The sequence below is a fragment of the Oncorhynchus clarkii genome, chromosome 17 (genome assembly GCF_045791955.1).
Source record: "Oncorhynchus clarkii lewisi isolate Uvic-CL-2024 chromosome 17, UVic_Ocla_1.0, whole genome shotgun sequence".
In the NCBI taxonomy this organism is placed as follows: Eukaryota; Metazoa; Chordata; class Actinopteri; order Salmoniformes; family Salmonidae; genus Oncorhynchus; species Oncorhynchus clarkii.
This window is the reverse complement of record NC_092163.1, coordinates 71,938,703-71,958,177: the sequence shown is the minus strand read 5'-3', so window position 1 is coordinate 71,958,177 and position 19,475 is coordinate 71,938,703. Positions and strand designations below refer to the sequence as shown.

At 41.6% G+C, this 19,475-nt stretch overlaps 1 protein-coding gene across 8 annotated transcripts in view; it reads right to left on the bottom strand.

Moving 5' to 3' along the window:
• Positions 1-1,825: 1,825 nt before the first annotated feature.
• Positions 1,826-19,475, bottom strand: part of LOC139371368 (transcriptional enhancer factor TEF-5-like) — a 72,080-nt gene continuing 54,430 nt past the window's right edge. The window contains exons 5-15 of one of the 8 annotated variants that reach the window (XM_071111724.1): positions 17,780-17,842; positions 10,891-10,902; positions 8,829-8,957; positions 8,584-8,627; positions 8,369-8,425; positions 7,554-7,618; positions 7,009-7,145; positions 6,656-6,829; positions 4,805-4,948; positions 4,494-4,646; positions 1,826-4,258 (exon numbers count right to left, since the gene is read on the bottom strand). In XM_071111724.1, the coding sequence (XP_070967825.1) occupies positions 4,145-4,258; positions 4,494-4,646; positions 4,805-4,948; positions 6,656-6,829; positions 7,009-7,145; positions 7,554-7,618; positions 8,369-8,425; positions 8,584-8,627; positions 8,829-8,957; positions 10,891-10,902; positions 17,780-17,842 (1,092 nt within the window). In that variant the 3' untranslated portion in view covers positions 1,826-4,144. Of the gene's footprint in view, positions 4,259-4,493; positions 4,647-4,804; positions 4,949-6,655; positions 6,830-7,008; positions 7,146-7,553; positions 7,619-8,368; positions 8,426-8,583; positions 8,628-8,828; positions 10,334-10,890; positions 10,903-17,572; positions 17,636-17,779; positions 17,843-19,475 lie in introns of those variants that run through there. The other 7 variants (XM_071111723.1, XM_071111725.1, XM_071111727.1 and 4 more) reach the window with 7 other exon arrangements.

The following is a 19,475-nucleotide window of genomic DNA, read 5'->3' as shown; positions in this document are numbered from 1 at the left end:
AGTTGTGTTGTGACAAGGTAGGGGTGGTATACAGAAGATTGCCCTATTTGGTAAATGACTAAGTCCATATTATAGCAAGAACAGCTCAAATAAGCAAAGAGAAATGACAGTCAATTACTTTAAGACATGAAGGCCAGTCAATACGGAACATTTCAAGAACTTTGAAAGTTTCTTCAAGTGCAGTGGCAAAAACCATCAAGTTTTATTATGAAACTGGGTCTTATGAGGACCACCACAGGAAAGGAAGAGTTAACCTGCTGCAGAGGATAAATTCATTTGAGCTACCAACCTCAAAAATTGCAGCCCAAATAAATGTTTCACAGAGTTCAAGTGACAGACACATCCCAACAACTGTTCAGAGGAGACTGGGTGAATCAGGCCTTCGGGGTAGAATTGCTGCAAAGAAACCACTACAAAAGGACATCAATAATAAGATGAGACTTGCTTGAGCCAAGAAACACGAGCAGTGGACATTAGACCGGTCGAAATCTGTCCTTTGGTCTGATGAGTCCAAATTTGAGATTTTTGTTTCCAACCGCCGTGTCTTTGTGAGACTTGGAGTAGATGAACGGATGATCTCCGCAAGTGTGGTTCCTACCGTGAAGCATGGAGGTGTGATGGTGTGGGGGTGCTTTCTGGTGACACTGTCAGTGATTTATTTAGAATTCAAGGCACACTTAACTAGCATGGCTACTTCAGCATTCTGCAGCAATACGCCATCCCATCTGGTTTGCGCTTAGTGTGACTATCATTTGTTTTTCAACAGGACAATGACCAAACACAGGCTGTGTAAGGGCTATTTGACCAAGAAGGAGAGTGATGGAGTCCTGCATCAGATTACCTTGCCTCCAAAATCACCTGAAGTCAACCCACTTGAGATGGTTTGGGATGAGTTGGACCGCAGAGTGAAGGAAAAGCAGCTAACTAGTGCTCAGCATGTGTGGGAACTCCTTCAAGACTGTTGTAAAAGCACTCCAGGTGAAGCTGGTTGAGAAAATTCCAAGAGTGTGGAAAGCTGTCATCAAGGCAAAGGGTGGATACTTTGAAGAATCTGAAATATATTTGGATTTGTTTAACAGTTTTTTGGTTACTACATGATTCCATGTGTCATTTCATAGTTTTTATGTAGGTGTGTCCAAACGTTTGACTGTTATTGTATGTAAATGTAATATTTCATTTTTATTTTATACATTTGCAATCATTTATGAAAAACTGTTTTTGCTTTGTCATTATGGGGTATTGTGTGCAGATTGATGAGGGGGAAAAAATAATGTAATCCATTGTATAATAAGACTGTAATGTAACAAAATGTGGAACAAGTCAAGGGTTCTGAATAGTTTCCGAATGCATTGTATGTGTCTGGGCTTGAGCTTCTGAGAATCTGGGGACATTAATAAAAAAATATATATAGCGTATCTTGACAATATACCTGAATAAAGCCTAAACTCTTAAAAAAGGTGCTATCTTGAACCTTAAATGGTTTTTCGGCTGTCCCCATAGGATAGCCTTTTGAAAAACCCTTTTGGGTTCCATGTAGAAACCTTTTTAAAAAGGGTTCTATGGGACAGCCGAAGAACCCTAATGGAACTCTGTTTTTCTAAGAGTGTGCTCATATCATAGGCCTGCTTGGGCCTACTAGACCTACTCTTGTGGTCTCCTGGTCATCAGTAGAAATGTAACAGAGGACCAAGGAAAGTATATAGTACAACATAGGCCTACTGTTTATGCAATACTGTTTGAACAGTATAACACTGCTATCTACAGTAGTGACAATGTATTTCATCTGTGAAGGAAACTGTGTTGACCAATCAAATGAACAAACCTGTTTTAATGAGTTTTCAGGGGAAAATGGCCCCAAAGGCACCATGCGTCTTTTATTGTTAGATTATACATTTTGATTTGATTATATAATACAACCCCCTTAGTTTGAAGATAACAGAAAATACTAAAATGCAATGCACAATTGGTAACCAAGGCCACAATAAAGCACCTTTTAACCAAACAAACTTGCCCATACCATTCAGATTATGATACATACGATACAGTATCTCATCATCAATGTCAACAAAAACACACGTTTTCACCGGATGCTGAAAGTCACAAAAACGAACAGAAAACAATTAATTATGATAATGATAATAAAAAACATGGGCCTGTAAAAAAAGATAAAATTGAGAAATCCACTAGTAAAGATTAAGCAGTTGTTTTAAATCTAGCCCTTGAAGTATGACATTCAAAGCCTGGTGTACTAAATCCACCATACAAAGTCTGATGTATGAATTCTTATGACAAAAGTCCAGTGAACCGTCCAAGGCAGAGTCCATCCCCTAGCTAGGGGATGAAAGTTATTGTGTCATTAGGATAAAGTTCAGCTCAGCAATACTTGTAACACCACCATTTCAATGGCAAAGGATAAACACATATGGCCCATATCCCAGCCCAGCCCTGCCCTCCCACCATTCTTTTCAATATAAATAACAATCAATGGTCACACACCACAGCACAGAGGATAGCTCTCTTTCAAAACATAAAATTGTTTTTTCATTGGCTGATGGCATTGGCAAATTAAGATTAATTTCTTGAAGGTTCGCTCATAAAATGAGAGAGAGCTTTTGTTTTTATTAATATAATTTAGGAAAGAGAAAATTATCTTACGCCATGTAGGGTTAGGGAAAAGGCATACGTAGTCAGTTGTACAACTGAATGCATTCAGCCGAAATGTGGCTGCCTTAAGCAACATCATGGGCAGAATTCAGGAATTCAAACCAACAAACTTTCGGTTACTGGCTCAACGCTCTTAGCCACTAGGCTACCTGCCGCCTTGCCAGATTGAAAGTGATATCCATCAATTGGGATCTCTTGAATGGGTAGATTGGATTAGAATACCATGAGTTCTTACATGAGTTAAAACTCACTGTAAAATTTGGTCAGTTCCAATTTGGCAAATTCTAATCTAGTGAACATTTCACGGTAAGGTTGTATTCGGCGCACGTGACAAATAAAATTTCATTTGATTTGATTCTCAAACCATGTTTTTAAGAAAACAGTGTTAATGTTAATCACAAATATAACACGTCCCCAAAAGAATCCTATGTAACACATATTCCTGTTGCATCCGCTGACTCCCAGTACAGAAACGGTTCATTTCAATAACATAATTAAAGGCTGAAAATAAAAATATTTGTTGCTTCACCCCTTCTTGATCTTTTAAGTGCACCACAGCACATTGATGTGTTGTTGTCTAGAGACCCGTAAAAGCCCAGGGATTGGAAACTGAATGATCTGATCATGCTATGCCCTTGCTGTACACGTGGACTGCAGCTAAACTTGTAACCATTCATTATAACACATCACGAGAAAAATGTATAATAGTTTAATCCATAACATAATATTCCTGGATCAGAAGTGCGCTTCAAGGATCTAGATGAGAAAGGATGAACTGCATAGTCATGTTCAGTTTCCTATTCTCCTATTCAATGATGCATTTACATCTGTCCACTTTATTTCGGTTTATTTAAAGACAAGAGGTAGTAAATAAGGCATTCCAGAGTGGCTGGCAACTGATCAATACTTGTCTTTGGAGAAAGGCACTTGGTTGCCATCCTATCTCATTCATAAACACCCCTCGGTAGGGCCCTTCTACGTTTAGATTATTTTGTGTTTGCTCTTCTTCCATGGTTGTTGTACCTGTACCATTCCAATCTATCCACTTCTTCTAATATTGCTTAGAGTGTGTTCCCTTGGAGACAAAGCTCTTAACCTTGTTCACTTTCTCATGCCCTCAGTGAATCTCAACCTACTGTACATTTACTGTCATTAACAATTTGACCCACTTGTCTCAGCATATTTAACTATATGGGTTAAAAAGTTGCCTTTAAAACAAAACAATGAATTCTCCTAATTTCCTTTCTTGTCTTTTGAGAGACTTCCTCCTTTTTCCTATTTCACATAAATGTGTGGAAGTTTAAAATGTTTTCATGTCAGTTCATTCTAACGTCGTTTTGAATGTTACTTGGCAGTTGAGCAGTCTGTACTGTACATATTGTCACGCAGTGCTTCGTCAGCTGATTCCCAAACCTCCCTGCAGAAAGGTGGGTGGGTCAGTCTTCGACGAGCCTGTAGACGTGGTAGAGCGGTGGGTGGGTCAGTCTTTTACGAGCCTGTAGACGTGGTACTGTGCCCCGTGTTCACTCGTTGAGACCTCGAACACAAACGCTATACACAGCAAGGTCTCCTGAGTGTCACGGTCTGTCACCACCTGGGGAATGAACAGTAGGTCAACACCATGTAAAATACATGTCATCCAACTGTAGTTCTATATAGTAGGTGAAACATCAATCAATTCACAAAGCACAACAAAAGGAGGAACAATGAAGCAAAACAATGAGGTCAAAAACATAATCTATTGTTCTAGGTTGAAATACAGTGACAGTCTATTCCCAAATAGTAAATTAGTTACTATCTTATTATCTTGTAATAAAGCATAATGTTACCTGAAGTATAGTGAAGTTTTCCAGAACACTGTTCATCATGTATTTTTCTGGCAGGTGTTTGAGCTTGTGGATGAAGTTGATCATGTACTCGCACATGGGAGAGCGGTGGATCCTGTAGACACTCTTCCCTCCCTCCATCCGGGCGTACTCCGTCTGCAAAACAGCAAAACAACATCTGACTTGAGGTAAACATTGTGATTGCATGAAATGCAATTATAGTGTCTGACAGTAAATTTGATTAGACCTTTATCTAACCTGGTAAGTCAGCTGTTTTGTGACTATAAAGCAGACCCAGTGGATAATGGGCTCACCTCTACTTTCTCGACCACCTGTTTGCCGAAGGAGCAGACTTTGGTGGAGACGGTGATGGTCATGTTCTCAGAGCTGCTGTATTGGCTGCTGACTCCGTAGAAGGAGCCTGGGCCGTCCTGCATGCCACTGCTGTTGAGATCCGCCTGCAGAGAGAGGACACACAGAGGACAAGTCAGATTAACGCTAGACTAACAGGCCTAACCCCTTTTCATTCTACTCTAAATGAGAGAATACTCAAACTACCAAAAGGGACAGTGTGACTGTGTGAGAGTGTGACTGCGTGATTGTGTGACAGTGTGACTGACTGTGTGACAGTGTGACTGTGAGAGTGTGACTGACTGTGCGACTGTGTGACTGACTGAGAGTGTGACTGTGTGACAGTGTGACTGACATTATGACTGACTGTGTGACAGTGAAACTGTGTGACTGATTGAGAGTGTGACAGTATGAGAGCGTGATTGTGTGAGAGTGTAACTGGCTGTGTGACTGTGTGAGAGTGTGACTGACTGTGTGACAGTGTGACTGTGTGAGAGTGTGACTGACTCTGTGACAGTGTGACTGACTGTGTGACTGTGTGAGAGTGTGAGTATGACTGCCTGTATGAAAGTGTGACAGTGTGACTGACTGTGTGACTGACTGTGACAGTGTGAGAGTATGACAGTGTATGAGTGTGACATTCTGACAGTGTAAGAGTGTGACTGACTGTGACAGTGTGACTTTTAGTGTGAGTTTGACATTGTGACTGTGTGAGAGTGGGACTGACTGTGTGACAGTATGACTGTGTGACAGTTTGATAGTGTTACAGTTTGACTGACTGTGTGACTGACTGTGTGACTGTGTGACAGTGCGACTGTGTGAGAGTGTGACTGACTGTGTGACTGTGACAGACAATGTGAGAGTGTGACAGTGTGGCCTCCCGGGTGGCACAGTGGTCTAAGGCACTGCATCGCGCACTAGCGACTCCTGCGGCGGGCCGGGCGCAGTGCACGGTGACCAGGTCGCCAGGTGTACGGTGTTTGCTCCGACACATTGGTGCGGCTGGCTTCCGGGTTGGATGTGCATTGTGTCAAGAAGCGGCTTGGTTGGGTTGTGTTTCGGAGGACACATGGCTCTCGACCTTCGCGCCTCCCTAGTCCGTACGGGAGTTGCAGCGATGAGACAAGACTGTAACTACTAGCAATTGGATACCACGACATTGGGGAGAAAAAAAAAAGTGTGACAGTGTGACTGTGTGTCTGACTATGTGACAGTGTGACTTTGTGATTGTGACTGTGTGACTGACTGTGTAACATTGTGACTGTGTGACAGTTTGACTGACTGTGTGACATTGTGACTGTGTGACAGTTTGACTGTGTGACAGTGTGAGAGTGTGAAAGTTTGGCTGTGTGACTGTGTGAGAGTGACTGACTGTGTGACAGTGTGACTGTGTGAGAGTTTGACTGACTCTGGGACAGTGTGACAGGTTGACTATGTGACTGTGTGACAGTGTGACAGGTTGACTATGTGACTGTGTGACAGGCTGACAGTGTGACAGTCTGACTGTGTGAGAGTGTGACTGCCTGTTTGACAGTGTGACTGTGTGAGAGTTTGACTGACTCTGTGACAGTGTGACAGTGTGACTGACAATGTGACTGATTGTGCAACTGTGTGAGAGTGTAACTGGCTGTGTGACTGTGTGAGAGTGTGATTGACTGTGTGACAGTGTGATAGTGTGACAGTCTGATTGTGTGACAGTGTAGGTTTAAATGTGTGAAAGATGCATTTTTCTGCTTTCAACCATGTTTAAAATCCATACACTGTCCAGTAAAAATGTGAGGATTACACAATAATAAAAGTGATTTGTCACCCACCCAAAATTTGACTAGGAAAAAGGCGTTCTGTGGGCCTTTCTCATAAAGCTCTTTGAGTCCGCCCTTCTTCTCTGGGAACTTGTCGTAGATCTGCCTGATGTCCACTGCCTCCAGCAGAGGGTCGCTGTAGGACGGGTTGGTCTGGCCAATGTGGACAAACAGGTGTTTGCTGTACTGCAGGGGATAGAGAGAGGAAGATGGTCAGACCAGCCATCATGACAGAAGTCTAGCTTGGCCATACTGAGTTAGCGCTAGAAATTGAGCTCAGTGACTCTGTGGACTATAAAACAAAGGCCTTTATCGACAACTTTGATTAGCACGGGTTGGTTAGTGTGGTTGGTTTGGTGACTCACGTTGTCAGGGTCCCTCTGCACCTCCATGAAGGCAGAGTACTCTAGCATCCGCAGCTTGGAGGAGGCGATGGTCCGGTCCTGCCACACGGGCACCGCCGTAGCAGCCGGGGGGAGGGGGGGTGCCAAAGGCTCATAGTCTGACAGAGAGAGAGAGATAGAGAGAGAGCAGCAGAACACAGAGAGAGAGAGAGAGAGAGAGAGAGAGAGAGAGAGAGAGAGAGAGAGAGAGAGAGAGAGAAGCAGAACACACAGAGAGAAGAAGAGAGAGAGAGCGAGAGAGAACAGCAGAACACACAGAGAGAAGAAGAGAGAGAGAGCGAGAGAGAACAGCAGAACACACAGAGAGAAGAAGAAAGAGAGAGAGGCAGTCAGGCTGAGGTCTCCAAAGCTGATGTTTAATTTCTGTATTAATGTTAAGCACCAGATATAGTGCTGATGTGTATGTTATATCACGTGTATCATTACTGTCATCATTGGACAGTTCCCTCTTTTAGGGATCATGAATGAGGATGTACTGTATGAATGCTAACTGACTCCATACTCACTTGATATAGGGGGAGGGGGAGGGCCTGGTAGAGTTGTGTATGGAGACGGTGCAAAAGGTTTGATACTGAAAGAGAATGATTATCACACACAGTTGAGGAGTCAAACTTTTCAGTTTTCATCCAGCTGTGTTTATTCCACATATTTCCAAAAGTGAAATTCCATGTGAAACCTGGTTATGCTAGTGGCATGTGGCTTTGGGCTTCATTGGCATGTCAGACAGACGTGGATCCACAGTATTATGACACGTTTCTCAACATAGGCATGTGTCTGTGGCTGCACCAGCTAGACGTAAGTCCACCTCTGCTTCACTCTGTCACCACTCTACACCATACATTTAGTGATGCTATTTACATACACTGATTGGTTGGTGGATTGATTATTTGATTGATGTTTCTCTGTGTGTGATTGTGGCACATCATTTCAGAGCGATGCTTAAGTGTGACACGTGAACGTACACAATGGGCCAAATCCTAACTTCAGATATGCTTTTTGTGCAAGTCATGCATAGATGTCAATGGAAGATTTACTTTAATATTGGAGTGACAAACATGAATCTCAAGTTAGGTGCTGTCATAGACTAATGTAACATTATGCCCCGAGTTTGTCATGAAATCACCCTATCGTGTAACGTCTTTACATCCCAAATGGCCAGAACGGAACGACTTTAAAAACAACTTCATAGCATGTTTGGTCTTCTCTCTCTCAGACGTGAAGCTGGTTGTGCCCTGGTCGTAAAGTTAGTGCAGGAGCAGGACACATACTGAAGCAGAGTTAGTGCTGCCTTGTGCTACAGCTGGACTAGGAGGAAACTTACGCATAGCTGGTGCGGCCAAACCCAGGAGTCCTTCCCTGGTTGAGCTCTAGAATCAGCCTGATGTGCACAAATGCGATCCGTTAAACGTGCCAAAGAGAACCCGCCATTCCAATTCCAGTCACAAGTGTCAATCAAACAAACAAACAGCCAATCAAACGAACAGTCCAAACACCTGAACCTGTCACTCAACAGATAGTAAACACAGTCATACTCACTCCTGAGAGGGGCCGGGTTGTCCTGGGATAGGGCCTGGCCAAAACTGGAAGGCAAAGATAACAGAGTCGGTTTCACAGAGTTTCACAAAAGCTCTGTCCTCAAGTTATATATTCATGAAGTAGCTCAGGGACTGTACTGTACTCCCATAGCCTACATCAATTACTAGTACAACAATAATGTAAATACTGTCAACGCAGAGAAAAGGCAATCATTGCAACCCCAAACCCAGTGTAGAAGGGCTCACCCTGGCTTGCGGGGGGTAGGGAGAGTGGGGCAGTGGGGGTAGCTGGCTCTTGATCAGGCTCGGAGAAACAATCTGAGCAGACGACAACGCTGCCATGTTCTGGAGGGCCTTGTCTTTAGATGCCTGGTCCTGTTGACGAGGAGGGGGAAGTGAGGGAGATGCACCACTAGAGAGCAGTCTAACACCTAGTATACACTGAGCTGGTTGACATAACTATTAGGCTACTCACAGTGCCCGAGAGGAACACAGTTGGTTCAATAGTTTAAAAAACAACAACAGTTACAACAATTACTACTAGCTATCACTATTATATTTATACTGTAAATATAACATTATCTGATCTTCTTATGTACTCCCATTAGGATCTTTAGTAAACAAACAGCCAATCTAATAAATAAATGAAACATCAGTCTTAACTTCAACTACGTTTGGAGTACTAGTAGGCTACAATAATGAAAAAGAAGACGTGAAGAGAACATGTATATGATTAATTCATCGAAGCAGATCAAAAAGATTTTAAGCCACATAATCAAAGAGAACATTCCAGGAGTCACATGATTGTAATTAGTAGAGACCTTGAAGGAAATGCCTCCTGCAGAAAGACAGACTGTCTGTGAGAAACCGTGGTTGACACAACCACTCTTATTATGGAAAAAAGACAGTAAAATAGAACAAAAAGTTCCTCTTGTTTCAAAACAGAGAAACAGGACTCTTGATGAATATATACTGTAGGACTAATGGCCGCATTGGCCAGTATGTGGCCAGATAACAATTGGAATGAATGTGATTTGTCTGGAACGTTCTGCTGATTGTAATGGTCAGAGACAGAAAAGCAAAGCGTAGATGGTTATGGTTAAGCTTGGCATATTTGTACCTGGACAAACGAGAGCATTCAACTTTACTGTATGTCTACCAGCAACAAAACAATACTGAAACATCAGAAACAACACTTTGTGTGTGCCTCATCACACTTGAACCAGTATCTTAACCCTCATAGCAATATTGCAATCATATTGTCATTGTACAAAGCAGAGTAAGAGAGAAAAGTGAAGTATCTCCAAAGGCCAACACCTTGGTGTATTCTCATCACTGTGCAACTATGTGACATTTCGTAGAAGGAAACAAGATATCCTACATTTGCCTTGTTGGTAGTATTACTTCACGTCTTGAAATAGGAAAGACATGTACCTGTAGAAGCAGCAGAAATCTGACCTAAAGAATCTCCAAATGCCAAATCCTTAGTGTAAACAAAGTCAAATGAAAGTACCAAAACACAGCGAGTGCACTGTGTGAAACTGGTAGCAGTGATTTACTGAGCCACAACTGACTATAGACTCTGACCAGGTAGAGGAACACAGGCAATGTTTATGTTTCTCTACAGTATCACAATGTGACGATTCTAGCACTAAATAGTGTTAGTGCAGCCCTAGGTTAAGTAGTACCGTACATATTGGTAGTGGATGGGGTCATAGAACTGTGAACAGTATAGAAGATCTCTGAACCTATGCGCTACATAAATGCGTTGCCTCATAATTGGACCAAAATATCACAGTGAAAATAATTACAATATTATCTTGGAGATGCTCAATCGGATTGTGATATTGGTCCTTCAAAGTATTGATCAGAAAAAGTGTCTGGTTTTGCATCCACATTCTACCATGCCTCAACATCCTCTTGGATCACAATTTGTATCAATAATAGCCTATGGACATGGAAGCATTTTGCTACACCCGCAATAACATCTGCTAAATATGTGTTCATGTTTGCTGTTGCAGACTTATTTTTGTACGTAGCATACACTAAACAAGTGTTACAGAGAAGTGTGTCCTCAGAGAAGCAGAACCACCCTGCAAAAACATGATAATCAATGATTATCATGATCAGGTACGATGCACAGCAATGTGGTTCCAAGCACACACGTTTCCTATGGCTAAGATCTGCTTTATTATAGGATAGCAGTGAGGTTGGGTTGCCATGCCAGCAGAGGGCATTAGCAGAGTGGACAATCCACTGGCACCGCCAAGCAGGAGGGAAGCAAACCGTAGAAGTCAAATCCACTTACCAAATTCATGGCCTAAATCAAAGGAAAGAGAAACCATTAGTATACACATCTAAATGCATATAATTCTAGGGATATTGTGATAAACTATGGGTTTGCTAATAGGCTGTGTCAGTACAAACTAAAACATCAATTATGAACAAGTTCTAGATGTACTGTAGGCAACTAGGATGTTGACATAAAATGAATGTTCTTATCCCTGAAGAAAAGTTAGCTAACACTAACTGAAAGACAGCAGGTATAATTCATTTTATAGACAGAGTTAGGTAACTAACTGAAAGACAGCAGGTATAATTCATTATAGAGATAGAGTTAGGTAACACTAACTGAAAGACAACAGGTATAATTCACTATAGAGATAGAGTTAGGTAACTAACTAAAAGACAACAGGTATAATTCATTATAGAGATAGAGTTAGGTAACTAACTGAAAGACAGCAGGTATAATTCATTATAGAGATAGAGTTAGGTAACTAACTGAAAGACAACAGTTATAATTCATTATAGAGATATAGTTAGGTAACTAACTGAAAGACAGCAGGTATAATTCATTATAGAGATAGAGTTAGGTAACACTAACTGAAAGACAACAGTTATAATTCATTATAGAGATATAGTTAGGTAACTAACTGAAAGACAACAGGTATAATTCATTATAGAGATAGAGTTAGGTAACTAACTAAAAGACAACAGTTATAATTCATTATAGAGATAGAGTTAGGTAACTAACTAAAAGATAACAGTTATACTTCATTATAGAGATAGAGTTAGGTAACTAACTAAAAGACAACAGGTATAATTCATTATAGTGATAGAAGGTATTATACATTATGATGCACACATAAATGTATTGCAAGACTTTATAATGACTTAGTATCATCTCCTTTTGAGCCTGTTGGAAAAACTGTCACATACAAAGGCAGGACATATAGTGTTTTATTATTTACTCATTCTAAGGATAATGCATTAAATCTGTTTGCTCTAAGCCAGGGGTGTTAAACATATGACAGGTGGGCTGCATATCATCAGCAAAATGAATACTAAAGCAAGAGCAGAATGCTAAACTAACTATAACATCTCGTATGTAGTTATATCTTAATACTCCATAAGGAGCCCTGATGTAAAGAAATGGGAGCTGAATTTATCTGGGACAGGAACTACACAATGGACAATAATGTAGGGAAGGGTACAGTATTTCCCTGTCATTAAAATAAATGTCCGAACATTGAGGTGGTTACAATAATCAGTCTACTAGATACAGTCTACTAGAAAATAAATAGAGAAGTCTAAATAAAGAAGGTCCAATAAACTTCAATGAAGGTAGAGGGTGACTACCAACTACGTTTTTGGGAAATTATTTATACAGTATGCTAACTGACGGTAATATACACTTGAACACAATTTAACTACACACAGGCACACTTTAACTGTACGCTGATTCACTTTGTGTTTGAAATTGTTTTGGGGTTGAGGGATTGAATGAAGATCTAAACTGGATGAGGATTAGTGTCTGCCGTCCTCTGATGGAATGAAGACAAGTGGCATATGTACATTATATATTCATATAAATATATATAATATATATAGGACAATGACCCTAAGCAATGACCATATATATATATACAGTGCCTTGCGAAAGTATTCGGCCCCCTTGAACTTTGCGACCTTTTGCCACATTTCAGGCTTCAAACGTAAAGATATAAAACTGTATTTTTTTGTGAAGAATCAACAACAAGTGGGACACAATCATGAAGTGGAACAACATTTATTGGATATTTCAAACTTTTTTAACAAATCAAAAACTGAAAAATTGGGCGTGCAAAATTATTCAGCCCCCTTAAGTTAATACTTTGTAGCGCCACCTTTTGCTGCGATTACAGCTGTAAGTCGCTTGGGGTATGTCTCTATCAGTTTTGCACATCGAGAGACTGAAATGTTTTCCCATTCCTCCTTGCAAAACAGCTCGAGCTCAGTGAGGTTGGATGGAGAGCATTTGTGAACAGCAGTTTTCAGTTCTTTCCACAGATTCTCGATTGGATTCAGGTCTGGACTTTGACTTGGCCATTCTAACACCTGGATATGTTTATTTTTGAACCATTCCATTGTAGATTTTGCTTTATGTTTTGGATCATTGTCTTGTTGGAAGACAAATCTCCGTCCCAGTCTCAGGTCTTTTGCAGACTCCATCAGGTTTTCTTCCAGAATGGTCCTGTATTTGGCTCCATCCATCTTCCCATCAGTTTTAACCAACTTCCCAGTCCCTGCTGAAGAAAAGCAGGCCCAAACCATGATGCTGCCACCACCATGTTTGACAGTGGGGATGGTGTGTTCAGCTGTGTTGCTTTTACGCCAAACATAACGTTTTGCATTATTGCCAAAAAGTTCAATTTTGGTTTCATCTGACCAGAGCACCTTCTTCCACATGTTTGGTGTGTCTCCCAGGTGGCTTGTGGCAAACTTTAAACGACACTTTTTATGGATATCTTTAAGAAATGGCTTTCTTCTTGCCACTCTTCCATAAAGGCCAGATTTGTGCAATATACGACTGATTGTTGTCCTATGGACAGAGTCTCCCACCTCAGCTGTAGATCTCTGCAGTTCATCCAGAGTGATCATGGGCCTCTTGGCTGCATCTCTGATCAGTCTTCTCCTTGTATGAGCTGAAAGTTTAGAGGGACGGCCAGGTCTTGGTAGATTTGCAGTGGTCTGATACTCCTTCCATTTCAATATTATCGCTTGCACAGTGCTCCTTGGGATGTTTAAAGCTTGGGAAATCTTTTTGTATCCAAATCCGGCTTTAAACTTCTTCACAACAGTATCTCGGACCTGCCTGGTGTGTTCCTTGTTCTTCATGATGCTCTCTGCGCTTTTAACGGACCTCTGAGACTATCACAGTGCAGGTGCATTTATACGGAGACTTGATTACACACAGGTGGATTGTATTTATCATCATTAGTCATTTAGGTCAACATTGGATCATTCAGAGATCCTCACTGAACTTCTGGAGAGAGTTTGCTGCACTGAAAGTAAAGGGGCTGAATAATTTTGCACGCCCAATTTTTCAGTTTTTGATTTGTTAAAAAAGTTTGAAATATCCAATAAATGTCGTTCCACTTCATGATTGTGTCCCACTTGTTGTTGATTCTTCACAAAAAAATACAGTTTTATATCTTTATGTTTGAAGCCTGAAATGTGGCAAAAGGTTGCATATATATATATATATATATTTGGGGCAAAAAAGTATTTAGTCAGCCACCAATTGTGCAAGTTCTCCTGCTTAAAAAGATGAGAGAGGCCTGTAATTTTCATCATCGGTACACTTCAACTATGACAGACAAAATGAGAAGAAAAATCCAGAAAATCACATTGTAGGATTTTTAATGAATTTATTTGCAAATTATGGTGGAAAATAAGTATTTGGTCAATAACAAAAGTTTATCTCAATACTTTGTTATATACCCTTCGTTGGCAATGACAGAGGTCAAATGTTTTCTGTAAGTCTTCACAAGGTTTTCACACACTGTTGCTGGTATATTGGCCCATTCCTCCATGCAGATCTCCTCTAGAGCAGTGATGTTTTGGGGCTGTTGCTGGGCAACACGGACTTTCAACTCCCTCCAAAGATTTTCTATGGGGTTGAGATCTGGAGACTGGCTAGGCCACTCCAGGACATTGAAATGCTGCTTACGAAGCCACTCCTTCGTTGCCCGGGCGGTGTTTTTCATTGTCATGCTAAAAGACCCAGCCACGTTTCATCTTCAATGCCCTTGCTGATGGAAGGAGGTTTTCACTCAAAATCTCACGATACATGGCCCCATTCATTCTTTCCTTTACACGGATCAGTCGTCCTGGTCCCTTTGCAGAAAAACAGCCCCAAAGCATGATGTTTCCACCCCCATGCTTCACAGTAGGTATGGTATGGTGTTCTTTGGATGCAACTCAGCATTCTTTGTCCTCCAAACACAACGAGTTGAGTTTTTACCAAAAAGTTATATTTTGGTTTCATCTGACCATATGACATTCTCCCAATCTTCTTCTGGATCATCCAAATGCTCCTAAGCAAACTTCAGATGGGCCTGGACATGTACTGGCTTAAGCAGGGGGAGATGTCTGGCACTGCAGGATTTGAGTCCCTGGCGGCGTAGTGTGTTACTGATGGTAGGCTTTGTTACTTTGGTCCCAGCTCTCTGCAGGTCATTCACTAGGTCCCCCCGTGTGGTTCTGGGATCTTTGCTCACCGTTCTTGTGATCATTTTGACCCCACGGGGTGAGATCTTGCGTGGAGCCCCAGATCGAGGGAGATTATCAGTGGTCATGTATGCTGCTTACCTATTGCAGATTCAGTCTTCCCAGCCTGGTGCAGGTCTACAATTTTGTTTCTGGTGTCCTTTGACAGCTCTTTGGTCTTGGCCACAGTGGAGTTTGGAGTGTGACTGTTTGAGGTTGTGGACAGGTGTCTTTTATACTGATAACAAGTTCAAACAGGTGCCATTAATACAGGTAACGAGTGGAGGACAGAGGGGCCTGTGAGAGCCAGAAATCTTGCTTGTTTGTAGGTGACCAAATACTTATTTTCCACCATAATTTGCAAATAAATAAATTAAAAATCCTACAATGTGATTTTCTGGATTTGTCTTCTCATTTTGTCTGTCATAGTTGAAGTGTACCTATGATGAAAATTACAGGCCTCTCTCATCTTTTTAAGTGGGAGAACTTGCACAATTGGTGGCTGACTAAATACTTTTTTGCCCCACTGTATATATATATATATATATATATATATATGCATTCAGGAAACTATTCAGACCCCTTGATTTTTTTCGTTACAGTCTTAATTTAAAATGTATTAAATTGTTTTTCCCCCTCATCAATCTACACACAATACCCTATAATGACAAAGCAAAAACAGGTTTATAGAAAATGTTGTCTTGGCTTATGGTCATTGTCCTGTTGGAAGGAGAACCTTCGCCCCAGTCTGAGGTCCTGAGCGCTCTGGAGCAGGTTTTCATCAAGGATCTCTGCACTTTGCTCTGTTCATCTTTCCCCTCTATCCTGACTAGACTCCCAGTCCCTGCCACTGAAAAACATCCCCACAGCATGATGCTGCCACCCCCATGCTTCACTGTAGGGATGGTGGCAGGTTTCCTCCAGACGTGAAGCTTGGCATTCAGGCCAAAGAGTTCAATCTTGGTCTCATCAGACCAGAGGATCTTGTTTCTCATTGTCTGACAGTCCTTTAAGTTTCTCCCATCTCCACAGAGGAACTCTGGAGCTCTGTCAATGTGACCATCGGGTTCTTGGTCAACTCCCTGACCAAGGCCTTTCTCCCCCGATTGCCCAGTTTGGCCTGGCGGCCAGCTTTAGGAATAGTCTTGGTGATTCCAAACTTCTTCCATTTAAGATTTATGGAGGCCACTGTGTTCTTGGGGACCTTCAATGCTGCAGACATTTTTTGCATTGACACAATCCTGTCTCGGAGCTCTATGGACAATTCCTTCGACCTCATGGCTTGGTTTTTGCTCTGACATGCACTGTCAACTGTGGGTCTTTCTATAGACAGGTGTGTCTATATAATTCACGTAAAATTAATTGTATTTACCACAGGTGGACTCCAATCAAGTTGTAGAAACTTCTCAAGGATGATCTATACCATCTAAGGATGATGATCAATGGAAACAGGATGCACCTGAGCTCAATTTCTCGTCTCATAGCAAAGGGTCTGAATACTTAGGTATTTCTGTTTAAAAAAATGTTTAACCTGTTTTAGCTTTGTCATTATGGGGTATTGTATGTAGACTGATGCGGAAAATGCTAATTTAATCCATTTTAGAATAAGGCTGTATGTAGCGTGATGTGGAAAAGGTCAAAGGGTCTGAATACTTTCAGAATGCATTGTATATGTATATATATTCTGTAGTATAGTATAGCAGAAGTATACAGGTACAGTAGGACACTTGTTCTAAGCATACTGATATAGTAGTGTATAGAGTATGATGGTTTAATTCTAACATGTAGGTATTTGCATACGATTGGAGTAGTTAACTCTCATACAGAAGAACATTCAGAGACATCCAATGGAGATTGGGGTCAGAGCGGAGAGAAGGGTTGAAGGCAGAGGAAGATTTGAGGAAAGCCTATAGGCAGAAGCATGGCTGGCATAGGTACAGTAGGGACAGACGTGCAGCTGTAGCGACAAGGCCATCATGCAGCAACACCGTTCACCACAGACAGATCATGCTGCTCACAGCATTCCTCTAGGCTACACCACAGGCTGAGTTACTATATACAGGATAAGCAGTATAATAAAGACAGCTCCTATAATGTAATTTCTTTACAGCTTTGTACAGTACTGTATTAAGCATTGAGATGTATTTCAGTGGTCAACAGATGACCATATTTTTTAGCCTGTTGCGCCCTGTGCCGTGCATGCATGGTAGCTACTAGCTATAACTTGTTGCTCTAGTCTCTCCCAGACACGTTAGCCTACATGATGAGTCACACAGTGACCTCAAGCCAATACACCCCTATGCAGACTGGGGTCTCCTACAGTACTATTTACCAGGGTTGGTATTTTTTAGTCACGGAGAACCTATCCATCTACGGCTGTAAGAAGAACTAAAGTACTAATTGGTTAGCGCAAAGCCAAGCCTTGACCAGCCCCGCCCAGCCCGCAGAGAAGCGCATACCTTCAGCTTTGACTGGATCTCGCGAGATTTTCTCCGGGCGAGAACCTGCAAATGGCTAGAAACCTGCAGAGAAGAAGAGCCAAGAGGAGAAGAGCCAAGAGAAGAAGAAAAAGGGAGACCGAGAGAGAGACGACAAGAGAGGCCGTAACCAAGGAGGAAAGAGAAGCCCAGTCACAGTTGGCAGGAGGCCTGTTCAGTAGCACCTACCTTGATACCTGCTTGGTATTCTCGAACTTTCTTCCGTGCTAACACCTGTATGTGACTAGATACCTAAAGGGGTGCGAGACAGTTATAAAATCATAGAGTACACACACACACATGGACATACACATGGATACAAACACACACTCACCAAACACACACACGGACATACACATGAATACAAGCACACACACACACGGACATGGATGCAAGCACACACACACACACGGACATACACATGGATACAAGCACACATACACACACACGGACATACACATGGATACAAGCACACACACACACACACGGACATACACATGGATACAAGCACACACACACACACGGACATACACATGGATACAAGCACACACACACACAGACATACACATGGATACAAGCACACACACACACACACGGACATACACATGGATACAAGCACACACACACACATGCACGCCCACACCAAACACAAACACAAACACACACAATATTATACAGCTACTCGAACATTAAATGAAGGCGATTCACACACCACTACATTATTTGTATTTTTTTGTATCTTTGATTTGAGTTGGATGGTGTTACTTGTCTTCAGTACAAATAGAAAAGACAGACAAATGTAATTTCTACAAATTAACAGAATACTGACACAATTTGCTGAGCTGTTACTGCAATACACCTACAGTTGAAGTCAGAAGTTTACATACACCTTAGCCAAATACATTTAAACTCAGTTTTTAACAATTCCTGACATTTAATCAGAGTAAAAATTCTCTGTCTTAGGTCAGTTAGGATCACCACTTTATTTCAAGAGTGTGAAATGTCAGAATAATAGTAGAGAAAATGATTTATTTCAGCTTTTATTTCTTTCATCACATTCCCAATGGGTCAGAAGTTTACATTCACTCAAAAAGTATTTGGTAGCATGGCCTTTAAATTGTTTAACTTGGGTCAAACGTTTTGGGTAGCCTTCCACAATAAGTTGGGAGAGTTTTGGCCCATTCCTCCTGACAGAGCTGGTGTAACTGAGTCAGGTTTGTAGGCCTCCTTTCTCACACTTGCTTTTTTAGTTCTGCCCACAAATTTTCTATAGGATTGAGGTCAGGGCTTTGTGATGGCCACTCCAATACCTGGACTTTGTTGTCCTTAAGCCATTTTGCCACAACTTTGGAAGTATGTTTGGGGTCATTGTCCATTTGGAAGACCCATTTGCGACCAAGCTTTAACTTCCTGACTGACATCTTGAGATGTTGCTTCTATATATCCACATAATTTTCCATCCTCATGATGCTATCTATGTTGTGAAGTGCACCAGTCCCTCCTGCAGCAAAGCACCCCCACAACATGATGCTGCCACCCACGTGCTTCACGGTTGGGATGGTGTTCTTCGGCTTGCAAGCGTCACCATTTTTCCTCCAAACATAACAATGGTCATTATGGCCAAACAGGTCTATTTTTCTTTCATCAGACCAGAGGACATTTTACAAAAAGTATGATCTTTGTCCCCATGTGCAGTTGCAAACCGTAGCCTGGCTTTTTTATGGCGGTTTTGGAGCAGTGGCTTCTTCCTTGTTGAGCGGCCTTTCAGGTTATGCCGATATAGGACTCGTTTTACTGTGGATATAGATACTTTTGTACCTGTTTCCTCCAGCATCTTCACAAGGTCCTTGTGTTGCTGTTGTTCTGGGATTGAATTGCACTTTTT